The sequence below is a fragment of the Rhopilema esculentum genome, chromosome 1, assembly GCF_057945365.1.
Source record: "Rhopilema esculentum isolate cy_ngs chromosome 1, ASM5794536v1, whole genome shotgun sequence".
Lineage (NCBI taxonomy): Eukaryota > Metazoa > Cnidaria > Scyphozoa > Rhizostomeae > Rhizostomatidae > Rhopilema > Rhopilema esculentum.
In genome coordinates, this window is record NC_142815.1 from 4,280,125 (window position 1) to 4,293,775 (window position 13,651).

The 13,651-nt window shown below is 38.6% G+C and overlaps 1 protein-coding gene across 1 annotated transcript; it reads left to right on the forward strand.

Annotated features, from left to right (window-relative positions):
* Positions 1-4,348: 4,348 nt before the first annotated feature.
* Positions 4,349-13,246, forward strand: LOC135690371 (SMAD family member 6). The gene is made up of 4 exons (XM_065207899.2): positions 4,349-5,712; positions 6,872-6,955; positions 8,667-8,756; positions 11,157-13,246. Exons 1-4 carry the CDS (start codon positions 5,298-5,300, stop codon positions 11,744-11,746), a joined length of 1,179 nt encoding a protein of 392 aa, XP_065063971.2. The 5' UTR covers positions 4,349-5,297; the 3' UTR covers positions 11,747-13,246.
* Positions 13,247-13,651: the final 405 nt, after the last annotated feature.

The following is a 13,651-nucleotide window of genomic DNA, read 5'->3' on the forward strand; positions in this document are numbered from 1 at the left end:
TTTTATCCAACTGGTTCATTTTTGGCAGACATTTATTGATTGAGACAGCTTCTTGGACAGGGACAAAAAGGTGACTGCAGTTGCCATCGCCATGAAAATAGAAAGCGAGCAAATAAGGGGATCTTTTAACACATAAACTAGTGGGGAATTCCCCCCCAGCCCCTTGAATCTCCCCACTAGTTGGCCTCTGATTCCCCATTAGCAAGTGCCTTTTTGTTGAAAATTGTGTTAACAATCAGTTAGACGTGTCTCAAAAAAATTGTTTTCATGTCGTTGTTATATGTAACGTTTTGCTACATGGGAGTAAGAACTGATCTCCCTTTGCTTTTGTTTTTGCCGTCAGTTGCGTCACGTTAAGAAATGCTCTTTTGTATCAGTTCCCCAGGGAAAATTTCTTAAAATGGGGGAGGATGGGGAGTTGCTTGATACAATTGACTCTTTTTGGTGACTTTGAAATTTTGACATACAGAATACAAAATAAGAATTTCTGTGTTCAGATGCACCACTTGGGGGCTGCAGGGGCCAATGGGACAAGCAAGCAGAGAGTTTAAACGATAAAAAACTTTCTTTCTTTCACTGTCAGTCTTTAATACTTGAAACTTCTTTTTCGGAAGACGACAACAAACTTAAAGAATCCGACGCCCTCACTGTCGAAGCATCGGTTAAGTGAGGCAGTAGCAAAACAGAGGCTCGTGGAGTAAGTCTAAGCGTTTTATAAGAAACTGTCTTTTTTGTCCTCGGGCAGAACAAGGATCTTTCATGTTACACTTGTTTTTTTGCCTTTTTATATGAAATACGATGAAAAAACAATTATTTCATTTGCTTTTACTTCTTGTGATTTTTATTTGCCTCTAGTCACTCTCAATGGTTCTGCAATCATGGAGCATTTATGATTTCTAACCAGCCCCTTAAATATTGCCTTAGTTTTCATAAAACAAAACATTGTGAATATTCACTAGGCCATTTGAAGCCTTCGATGGCAAAACCCCAGCTGTACGAGTGGCACATGTCCAATACACGTTTTGTAAATAGAGTCGAATCAGTACGAAGCGACAAAAGTGTTTTGTTTTGGCATCCAAATTTTGGCGCTTTAGCACAAAAAGTTTCTTATCTTCGGGACCTTAAAATTACCTCGCATTTGAGAATTTCTTAAGAATATGATCGCAGATCGTCTGCAAATAATATAAAACTAAATGCAGAAAATCCAAATTATGCCATAAAACCCTTTGAACTCTTTACATAAAAATTGAAATTTTTTAGTATCTTAGTTTTTCTCGAGCCTAGAACTAAAGTTTCTTATATTTTGGTCAAAATGTAGGATCATTTGGAAGTGCCAGCCTTGCTTTTCTGAGAAGCCGACATTTTTCTTTTTTTCCTGGATGTTTGGTTCAACCACTTGCTTATATTGCCAAGAAACCATTTACAAATGAGGTCACATTTTTTATTTTCAATTGTGAATATGAATTTTCAAACTGTTCTCCTCAATTCATTTTATCAATGGTTATAGTTTTTCTTGACCCAAATTACACAGTTTTATAATCTTATCAACTTCCCAAATTTTTCCGCCATCATCGGTCACTCTCAGACAATAGCATTGGCGAGACAGTTTGTCTAGACACCACGTGACAAAATGAACCAATCAGTACACGTATGTAGGCAATTTATAAAATGACATGAATACGTTCATCGCTGGAAGATCATGTCTGGAAAAGAAAGCCGCAGGATGCCAGCCTCTGGCCCCGCACACGGATTATCAGCCGCGCCTGTTCCTGCGCAGGTGCACTCTAGTGGTGTAGTAAAGGGTTGTTATTTGGCAAGTGTGAGATGGTTTTGGGGATTTAATGGCAAGCATTCTTGTGTTAGTGCCTACAAAACGCATTTTCCTGCAAACGAGGGCTGGGCACCCCGTTATAAAGTGACGCATTGAGGAATCGCAGTGTTTTGATTTACTTTCACGGGGGCACACCCTCATTGCATATCATGTTTTCCACTTCATATGATTCTGTATTAACTGCTATATCATAGAACTTAGGGGTATATTTAGCAAGGGGGTTACGCTAGATGGGAGAAGAGGAGGAGGCCTTGTTTTCTTAAAGAGAGGCCTAATGTATAGGGCGTTGTGTTTCCTCAATGTACCGAATGCTAAGAAAGAGTGAATTTAAAAATGTATGGGTTAAACAACTTAAGGCAAAAATTGAAGAGTCACAAAATCTTTGATGGCGATAACGTAGCCAATAATCTAGTTAAAAATGATGTCATCCGAACAGTTTTTGTACCATTCAATAAATTTGTTTAAGTAGAATTGACAGTCGATCTAAGGGATGCTTTAAATTCACAATTTGAATGACAGGGAAGTTATTCTAACCAGTTATTTTTATTTAGATAAGATATAATGTATGATTTTGCGTTCGTTGGTGTTTGAAAGAGACTGGTGTGTTTATTTGGCATTGTTTTGTTCTCCGAAAAGTGACAAAGAATTCATTCTATATTCGGCTCTTTTGTATCAACAGAGAGGAAGAATGGGTCAACGCGCTTGTCTGATGATTCAGAAACCAGACATGAACTAGACTCACCTTGGGGGAGCGTTTTTGTTCTTTTAAGAAGCAAGATTAAGCTTGTTGTTCATGTTCCACATTAAAAAGCGATTTTATTCATACGCCATGCTGCCATAGCAACCACAGTATTTGACCTGTGAACAAATCCGGACCTAGCAGGAAACCTCTACTGTGTCGAAGGTCTAAAATGCCCTTGGGTTGAATCGCAAATTCTCCTTGGGGCGACAATTGCCCCAAATTTGTGGCTCGTTGCCCAAAAGATTAGCGTCTATCATTTTCGCCAGAAGGAAAAACAGGGGTTCAAGGATCAAGTTTCTTTCATTTAGAGAGAAATGGAGGACATCGATGGACGTGTTGGGTTGCAGAAAGAGCTCCTTCTGGATGTCCCCGTTGTTCTTTGGCTGGTATTTTTGTATATTTCATCGATACAATTGAAATTTAAGTTCCAATATTTTATAAAACAGGAAATCAGGTTGTGAATATTTGGTAGGGAAAGTTGGGAAGACTTGCTCAATGAAGTTTGCTAGTGAAGAGTGGTTTGTGTCCCTATTTACCACGATTTTTACCCCTAAATACCGCGATTTGTTACCTTAAATATCTCAATTTTTACCTCCAAACATCAGGATTTTTGCTTTTAGAGACACAGTCAAATTACAGAAGGAGAAAACGGAATAGAGAACCGTTAACTTATATTAGGGAGGATAACGGATATAGCATTGTGTTGACACGGGCAGCTCTTTGCCCGGGGGAATTGACCCATATGAACAAGAAGTATTTTGAGGACGTGATCATCGTCTTGTAGATTTTGACCCGAAAATAAGTTCAGTTTTTGTTTTGTGTTGAGAGAGATATACGGATAACTGTCTTAAGTGCTGAAATGAACATGAAGTGGTGAATTCATCCTGAAATTTACGTGGGCGGTCAAGTGACAACGAGTCTGGTTGTCTTCTTGTCTGTTTTCTAGGCCAAAGAAATTTTTAAGGACTTTGTTATAGGAAATGGCTCTTTTGCTGTATTGTCAGCCTCTGTTCGGCTACAGAAGAACGAATCCTTTTCTTCGTTTTACAATCCGACTCTGGTTACCTAATGGCGTTATAGTTCGGATTTCCCTTTACACTCAGGCTATTTTGGAACCGGTTGTTTCTCGATTATCGCCTGGAAGCCGAGGCTAAGTCCTGGAGTTAATTACTGCAAAACTAAGTCCGGAATATGTCTGGCGTGCCTAATTTTCCTCTCCGTAGGCTTAACGTTACATTTATAAGACCGAATGCGGTCGTTGCTTTTAGAATCCGGCCCTTCAGACCGAACGGTCCATTGTTATAAAGCGAAAATTTTTATTATTGGTCATTTCATTATTATTAACCTGGTTCGTTTATAAGTTGAGTTGCCTTTATCCAAAACCAAATTTCGTTTTTATGGACGATGAAAATCCTGCCTATTTTACGAAATATGTCATTTAGGCCATTTCTTAGAAACTGAAAATCCTGACAATTCACAACTTTGTCAACTCCAAAGCCATAATTTTCCACCATAAGCTCCAGGTTATTCCTGGCCTTGGCAATTCGACGATTCGTCACTTTTTAGTTCAGTTATTTGAAAACAGCTGAACATAGAATTCTTCTGCTTGGACAAAAGGCTTGGATTAAACCAGTCTTGTTTGCTTTAGTTTTAAGCCCCAAGAAGGAGATTTCATAATATTTATAAGCAAGTACAATAACAAAATACTATGAAACAGTTGAGAGTTTTAAGGTGGTCGGCCTCTCTTGTGGATTAAATCATTCTGCAGAGCTTTTTCTATTATCTAGATCCTTGAACCGACAAAAGGCTTTTTCAATAATGTTAAGAAAAGGAAATTCAATACAGTGAATTATTTGTCTTTGGTCTGGTTTTCCAGGTCTAAAAATTATTTGTTGTTTTCTGTTATTGAATTTAAGAACATCTGCCTTCTTGCTTTGTAATTCTGCAAAAGTTTTCACCAGGTTGATGGTTATGTCGCTTTTCTTCTCTTTAAGTTAGCGCTGATTCCTAAGATTTGCAGTAGAATGCCTCAAGCATTTAAAATGTTCGACATTGATGATAATAATAATAGCAATAAACATTATATTTATTGTTTGATGAATATAATGTTAGCTTGTGCTGGAATGTACAAACTCATAAATACCTTTAACCAAGTTAAACTAAATTCCAGCACATTACTTTCATATTACCTCCACTCTCGCATCGTTTTGCACACTTTCATATTGCAGTAATTTATCCATCTATATGTAACAAACTTTGTTAAATGAAGATGCATAAGGCATCTTGTGGGGCACAATAAATGTCCCATTTTTTAAATCACTGGCGTGGCGCTCAAAGAGTTCCTCGGCAACCTTGAATATAATTTTAAGGGCCTTTCCTTCCTTCTTGCCCATATTGTTACGTCATATGTGATGCCACCTACCCTCAACCCCTCTTTCTGTGTTTATAAACCCCTCGCAACTACGCCCCTACTTCAATTTCTTCATCCGCCGATTTGGGCTGCGAGAAGGCTATGGCGGTCAAGGGCTGGTGTTGAGAGCGAGGCTGAAGTAATAGGGCGGCCGGCCGTGATGATTTTTGGTGTTCAAATCCAATAAGACATCGGAGTACGAGAAGATAGACAGAGAGAATGGCAGAGAATTGAGTGAAAACAATGATAAAGGTCGTTTTACACGCAAGCTAGGCCCAACAAATGACTAACACATCTTCCTTAAACGCATATGGATGTTCAGAAAGGCTCGCATACAAACTCTTGTTAGGAAAGTGCAAAAATACATGAAGGCTGCTCACAGCAAGGCGCAGGCTGGATTCAACCAAGAAGAACCTGAGGATTGGTCGAAGTATATAAACGCTTTTACGCAGTTTATTATAAAAAACTTAGATGAAAACCAGCTTAAAGTGTTGCTGAAAAGTCTTGAAAACAAAGGTGGGATTCACACGGACTGCCTCATCCTTCCAAGAGAGAACGACATTGTAAATAGGATCGGCCTATCAAGCGTCCATGTCCTGTTCTGCAAAGTTCTCCGTTGGCCAGATCTCATCTCGATTTCAGAACTGAAAGCATTTATAAACTGTCAAAATTACAATGTATCCACCCGATGTGGCAATCCATTTCACTACAGCAGAATTACCAAGCAAGGTATCCAAAAGTTTTTACGTAAAGCCATCGCAAAACTAAAGTTATTTTCAGCAATTCCAGATAATTTCTCGTGACCGATATTGGATGCCAAAAACGACCAAAAACAAGTCTCGACAGATTCAGTCCTAAAATTTGTTATTTCTTCGATAACCTTATCTTTTATCGTTATTTTATGAGTTATACACATTTATTCAGTCAAGTTTACTAATATTTTTGATTGGTAAATGCTTGGATTTCTTGCTTGGAATTTGCGCAAGTTTTTTAATGTAAACAATCTTTACCAGCAAATTTTCGTCTTTCGTCTGTCAAGTTGGTTTGTGATATCATATTTCTATGCAATTTTTTGACATTGTCTGAATAAATTCATCGACATTTTCATTCAATAAATATTTTATGCACTGTATTTTTCAACTCCAAACCAATGATTTACTATGTCTATTGTGGCGATGCAAGCCAGTTGCCAATAACTTAAGTATTTTGGAATCAGCTGTTTTGTTACAAAAGCTTTTAAAAACTTGTTTCTCTCCTCCTGCAATTTTTTTATTTGATTATGTAGGATTTCGTTTATAAGTCGACGCACCAGTCTGGTTTGAGAAATTCCACGGCCCACATGCTCGAATCAAATCCCCCTTTGATGGATTAAGTCCATTTTCCTGTAAAAAAAATGCATTAGCCTGTATTGTCTATCAGCTAACTCATTCAAATTTTCTATTATTATTTAAAGCAGAATTGAGTCTTAATCGACAAGCAGAGCGATCTTCTTTGCCATTGTTTACATCCTCAGAATGTCTAAAGCGCTTGTCTGGAAAAACGGCTTGCGTTGGCCAGGAACCAGGTTTTTTTTTCTTCATTGCGTTCCCAGCTGGTTGAAAATTGTCCTTTCTTTTCTCTTTTGGTCCAAGTTCATCTCTAGAAGCTTCTAAAGAGGCCCAAGCTCTTTTTTATGATGAGGATGATGGCCCGTTGTTTTAGGCTTCATTTCCAGACGAAAGCGGAAACTTTCAATTTTTATAAATCATATTTACAACAAGAAATATTTACTTCGAATAAACTAGCGCAGTTGTCATATCAGTTTTCCGTCACCCTAATTTAAAATTGAATTATCGATGTCTCGATTATTCGCTCATTTGTTTTCATACACAGTTTCAATTTGCTCTAGGTATCCAAAAAAGTCTGGAAGAGAACTCCAGGGATCAGGCCATGGAAAAGCAGCCACAGAAAGAAATTAGCGCCCGGTTTTCAGGTGAGATCTGGTTATTTGAGAAGTTTTATTGACATTAGAAAATGTCGGGACAAGCAAAGTCAGACAATATGCGATAAAACAGGGCATCTTGCCGTTGTTGTCTGATCTCCTCTTCCATTCAAGGTTCGTGTTTTTGCCAGACGTCCTCACCTCGACCCTTGTACACCGAATGCCCTGTTTACATCCTAACCACGCTCATTGATACAGTCTATTGTCTGCAACGAGAAAATCACCACATCTAACGATCACCTTAAAATAGGTGCCTGGAATGCTTGTCTGTGACTGGAAACGGCGACAAAGCCTATTGACAGGGTGGATCTTACAAACGGGGGTGAAAGGGGGCGTTTGGAAACTTCGTGTTATGGGTCAAAGGGGGAAATGTCAGTTGATCATACGCTTTTGTTTGTGTATTGCGTGTTGATGGTTGCAATTTTAACCGATGCACGAATTCTCAAGACACGTGGGTTGCAATGCTTCAAAACATCCAGCTGGCGAAAAGAAGAAATTTGAGTCTGCACATCAAGACATAGCCATAATTCTTTTTTTGGGGAGGGTTGGCTCTCAATAAAAATTGTTAGTCCCTTGCGAATAGTAGCTGGATACCCCTGCTTATGAAGTTTTTCCTTGCAAAATCTCCAACAGAACTGCTTAGTGGGTATTGCCCCCTTTGGCCCCCCTTTGGCCCCCCTTTGCCCATCTTTGTCAGCCTGTTTTTGGCACAACCTACCAAGACTTTATTTATAGTGTAACCCTGCTTATACTGTAACCTCCTAAGGATTATAAGGATGAATGTGGCAGCAGTTGTGGACTAGTTCCTATTTGCAATCGTATTTTGCTGCTTCTACGATGTTATTGTCAAGCAATACAGACAGGGTTATTCTTTTTCTTCCACTGAATTTCTTTGCTTTAGGTGGACATTCAAAATAGTATTTCATAGACTGTTGACAGAGTATGCTTGATGCTCTCCATCTTGATTCCTTCATTTCATGGCTCAGTGGTTTTTCTCTGCTCTTCTCATAAAGTTGTTTGTCTCATCATTCCATACATGATGAATTTGCTTTTGATGGATGCAGTATAGTTCTCTCCTTTCACTTTTTGTGAGTGCCAGTGTTCCAAAATTTTACGTTAACACTGTCTTTACAATTGATTTGTAAACAAAACCAACCAACACAACAAACCAACAGTTTTTGATTGTTGTAGTCTTTTTATGGAACTTTAGTCATTGAGGCAAAATTATATGCAAGATAATTTTGAAAACCCGGAAAAGAAAAATGTGTCTAAGATTTTCTGATTTGAGAGTCATTATGACCTTTGGTTAGGTATGAATAATGTAAAACACAAACAACAAAATCACAAATTGTGAAATTTTTTCCCTGAAGACCTGGATCAAATGGTAGCTTTTTTTAAAATATGCCCAAAACTGTGCTGAAATAGTTAGCAAAATCGTAAGTTTGCAAATCCCCAATTTCTCTCTCTTTGTTCCCTCTGAAAATTCCTAAAGGTGTGTCATTTTGAGTTCTGTCTGTCACAGTACTTGAAATAATTCATAGCATTTTTCTTTCTCTCTATTGTTTTGTAAGTTTTTTGTGCAAAATTTATTCAGAAACATTTGTAATGATTTTATTAAATCGCTTTTAAAGAAATGATTATTTTCAAGATGATATTTATATGATGTATTGAATTGATTTCTAAATTATGTTTTTTTCCCAAGATGACGGATTCAGTGAACAGGAGGAAGGAGAGCAGGAGAATGAAGACGACCGCAAGGCAAATGCTGGCTGCTCAGATTCACAATTTTCTTGTAAGTTCATCTTCTACAAACTTACACAGCTCACTCATAGTAATAATAATAATAATTATTATTATATAATATTAAAGGGCATTCATACTGTGCTATCTATCCTCTGAGCTCAAAGGGTTCTTAAGCATGATAACATTGGCATCACATGTGAGATGTAATTAATGTAATTAATTCTGGTCCGGCATGTGAAAATCTTGTCTCAATCAAGATTGAAAATGACTCAGTCAAATCTTTGCCAGACAAGGTATATTATTGTTCTCAAAGGCACGCTGTTAAGTTTGGCAAGTAATAGTATTGGTTTCCCAAAACCAGGGTGTTAGGCAACCAAGACAAAATGATGCATCCTGCTTGCTCTGTTTTGCTGTAGGTCAAAATTAAACTTGTATAAGCAATGAGGATTGCAAAAGTGTGTTGTAGAGTTTCCCCCCCCCCCCTCCCCTTCTTGGCTATCAACATGATGAGGTAGTGTGGTCCATTCTTTTTTATGTGAGATGTCCCTTTCTACACATTTTCATGTGAGATGTGTGCGGTAGACAGAGCATTTGTCCTGGGCTAAGTGCAGGTTGAGTTAGCGTGACCAGTTCCTTTCCTTTGATGCCTCTTAAGTTTTTCCTCTGGGTGCCCAATACTACTGTGTTGACAGGAGATGGGGACTGGAGATGGAGTTTAAGCAAATCATTTATTCAACCTGAATTTTCAAACTGTAACCTTGAGCAAAAACTTCTAACATTTTTACCCATTGTCCTTGAAGGGAAAAATAATATAATATTCTCTAAAAATTTCACAAAGCCCCTCAGTTTTAACTCTGCAAATCTTTGATTTTTTAAGTGAATTTTATGTGACTATCAGGGATGGCTGCAATTGGAAAAATAATATGCCAAGAATGACACAGAAATGATGACAATTAATAGACACATGCTGACAATCTTAAATAGGGATCAAGATATTGAATTTTTTAAGCTAAAAATACCGTATGCACAGCCATGTTCAATTGGTCTTTCTTTGAAGTTTCATTCATCCAGGTTTTTCAAAACTAGTAGAAACAGTGTCCTTATGTTGGTATCATTTTTAAAATTTGTACTGAATGGACTTTTTTAAACCTGGCTAGATCTGAGATTTTTGGGGTATGCTGTTTCCCTATAAACTGGGGGCTGCAACCCCCATTATATCTGTTGCTATCTTTTGTGTATTATGTACTCATCAGAGTATAGTCTTTTTATCATTCAATATTTACTGCCCTGACAAATATTAACAAAGAGTTATTTTTATTTTCACAATTTTAACTTTCTTTTTCTATCAATCTTTTGCTAGTTTTTTGGCAATGTTTCCGAGCATCTTTTTGTGTTGTTTCATGATCAAAAATGCATTTTAACCAACTTAGAAAGTTATTTCTGCTTTCTTCCAGTTCTACCAAATCTTTTTTCTTCATGTCGGTCCCTATTGGGCTTTTTGTCTATTCGGCAAGTTGTTAAAATATTCTGAAAACAGTGTCATTGATCAACAAGCCATTCTCTTTAGCAGTTCTGTATCTGCTGCCTTCTCCATCTAGCTGTGAATTACTTCTCATGTGGATGTCAGTGCGCGATTCCTAACTTTTTGAAGCCAAAATAAGGCCCCAGTGTGACAAACCCACCAAACTCTTTTTTAATGGGGGAGAGCAGGTGAATATGACAGGGAGCAACCAAAATTATTTTAGACTTGTGGGGCTCAAGGACAAATTTACATTGGTGTTGGCAGCGTTAAGGGACAATTTGGAAACGAGGTCATCCAGATAAATTGGGTCAAATGGTTGAATTTGTTTTCAACCCTAGAAATCTCCCTGTTACTGTAATTTCGTGCCAAAGAGGAAACTCGAGGCTGACAGGGGACAAAATCTCAGTTTGCATGGGTTGTAGGGAAATGGAAATTTTCTCCCTGGGATGGTTTTTAGTGGGATTGTTTTTCACTGGGCTTGTTACAGAGGGTTGTGAAGTGACATAGCATGCCTAAACTCTGCCGTGATGTTGCTTTGTTTGGCTCCATATGTTTTTTGCAAATGGCCAGGAATACCCAGCTTTTTGGGTGTGTGACCCAGACATTCTAGATGTATTCAGCAGGTGTAAGATTTTCAGACATTAAGAAGTAACCAATACACCGGATTTTGGCTTATAAACCCACAAAAGACAATTTGTAAACATGCCGCTTTCCCGGATTTCTTTTCTTAGTTTGTTGAAATCCAAACGCCCAGTCACAATAACACATGCCTTCTTGTCTGAAACTTTGCTAGATTCAGGGCCTGTTTTGTTTTACTTACCTAAAAACGAAGAATTAGCAAGAGTTTTGCGTCTTGTTTTTCAAATGCACTAGTTTGGCATTGTCTTCCCTTCTGTTTTCTATTTTTGTAAACTGCCTTTATTTCAGCCGGTTTTCAAACCCGACAAAACAGTGACGTCACGACAGCTTCAACATACGAGCCATGGTGCAGCATTGCATACTGGGAAGTCAAACGACGGATCGGTCGAGTATTTGACGTCACAACAGATTGCGTCAATGTATTCTATGAACTGCCACAGGGGGACGGGATGTGCATTGGGCTTCTTGATCACGTGGAACGGTCTGCCTACGTCAACAAAGTTCGAAAGCATATTGGATACGGTTTTCAGCTAACCCAGGAGCATGACGGGATTTGGATCTATAACAGAAGTGACTATTGTATATTTGTCAGTGCGCCGGCATTTGACTCTGAGACTGGTATTCAGCCAATAGTAGTGAAACCAGAGGTGATCCGTGTGCCACCCGGTTACTGTGTTCATGCAGTTGACTTCCGGCGGCCCGTTCATCTGCTTAGACGCAGTAGGAAATTCGACCATAGCGTTGATGTATTTTGTATCAGAGTCAGTTTCGCGAAAGGATGGGGAGATAACTACACGCGACAGTACATCACAGCCTGTCCTTGCTGGACCGAAATCTATCTGAGGGAGCCATTTCTTGCCGTCATGGGTTTGATTTGAAGCCTATTTTGCAGTCAATGGCTTCATCGATCGCCATGTTTCGCTGAAAATGGTGACCCTGTTTTGCTAACAAGGATTTCGTGGCTACCCTGCCCAGCAGACAACAGCTTCAATAAAGCCATTGATGTCTTCAAATGAGATTTAAAGAAATATTCAGGATGCCCAAAACCATACGATTGCGACACAAATAGAAGCTTTGGCTCAGAGAGAAAGAGAGAGCGATCTTATAGCGCAGACGTTGTTATAGAGGAATGGAAACGAGTGACGTCATTTTAGTTTCATTGTCGCTATTCGAGAGTCCATAGTGTTACCTGTTGCAAGAGGAACGTTAATAATTAAAAGTGTGACGCGATATTCAGCGGAGATGGCAGCCGAAGACAGAACTGTCACAGGTTATCAGAATAAATCGCTCATGTAGTTTTGTGTAAATTTATCATTTCCGGTTTGCATTCAGACATAATTAAATAAAGCTTCTTGGAATACAATGCGGAAGTTAATTTATGTTCTTAGAATTCACATATACTCCTATGGCGATGATAAATGGTTCAACCTTATCCCAATCTGTCCCAAAGGTTACCCAATCATTTTTATCAACATTTTAGAATTTGACAATGTTCAAACTTGAACATATTTACTCTCTAGTAAATGGAAGTGAACGCTCTGCTGCAGATTCGCCTTAGGAAAAAGCGGATTGACCCTGTGACCAAAAACTGTCCCAAAAAGCTTGTGTTGTATTGCGGATCTTTTCAATGCAAATTTTATTTCGGTTCATTTTTCCAAATTAAGTTGTATTTGAAGTATCAATCTTCGGAGTTGGTTAATGTGTTAAGTTAGGAAAGTAGAGATGCTTAAATATGGGAAGGCCCGTCTCATATATTACCTCAGAGTTTTTGTTTTATTGAATTCAAATTGCAATCAGGTTTTAATTGAGCAACTAGCACTGTGCCCTCGACACAGGCGTTTACCCTTCTGTGTCGCAGTGATCCTATTGCATCCCTATTACCCTATAATCCGAGATGTCGAGAGAAGGGGCTTGGGCCCAAGACGGTGGCAATGTAAGTGTTAAAGTAACATGTCTTTGTCACCCTATTGCACCCCTATTACCCTTTAATCCGAGATGTCGAGAGAAGGGGGCTCGGGGCCAAGAGGGTGGCAATGTCCAAAAAAGCCCAAGGGGTCATCTATTGAACATTTTTATTCTACTGAGCAAAAATTTAGAACCGACCCTTTGCCAGCCCCCCCCCCCCCGAGATTCCACGCTACCTCGTGACATTATAGCTAGGGAAGCACCCCGGTCAAGGCCTTCAAGCATCAATCGATGCCCCTTCGCAGTTTCCTGTTTTTCCAAATGCAAGCGGACGGGGGTAACTCTATTGTAAATTGTTTAGAACCAGTTATTCGCAACCTCATTTTCACATCGAGGTATTTATAGAAGCAATTTAATTGTAAACGAGGTTGTATTAGTATCGCCCTTCCGTAGAAATAAAAAGTCTTCGAAAATTCAGTTCTTTTTTCGTTGTTGCCTGGAAGCGGCCGAGGGTATCGCTTCGAGAATTCATAATTTTTGACCGACTCCTTTGTCAGAATTTTGATAAAACAAAAGACAAAACTCTGACAAAACTACTTAAAATCGAAATCATAGATGCGTATAAAGAGTGTACCAAACTTTTCAGTATGTTTGTGGAACGGTAAATCTGTCCTGTTTTCCACACTGATGTGATTTCTTCGCGGAGATCTTCTTTTGCAAGACCAATTTTTGGGAGAATTCTATTTCAAATGTCTGAGAAGGAGTCCCTTAATATGAGACTGCTGTTAGACATGTCGGTGAAAAGATATATCGATAAAGTTGTTATAATTTTCAATGGATTGTTTGACAAAAATATGGACGAAAACTAACGTTATCCA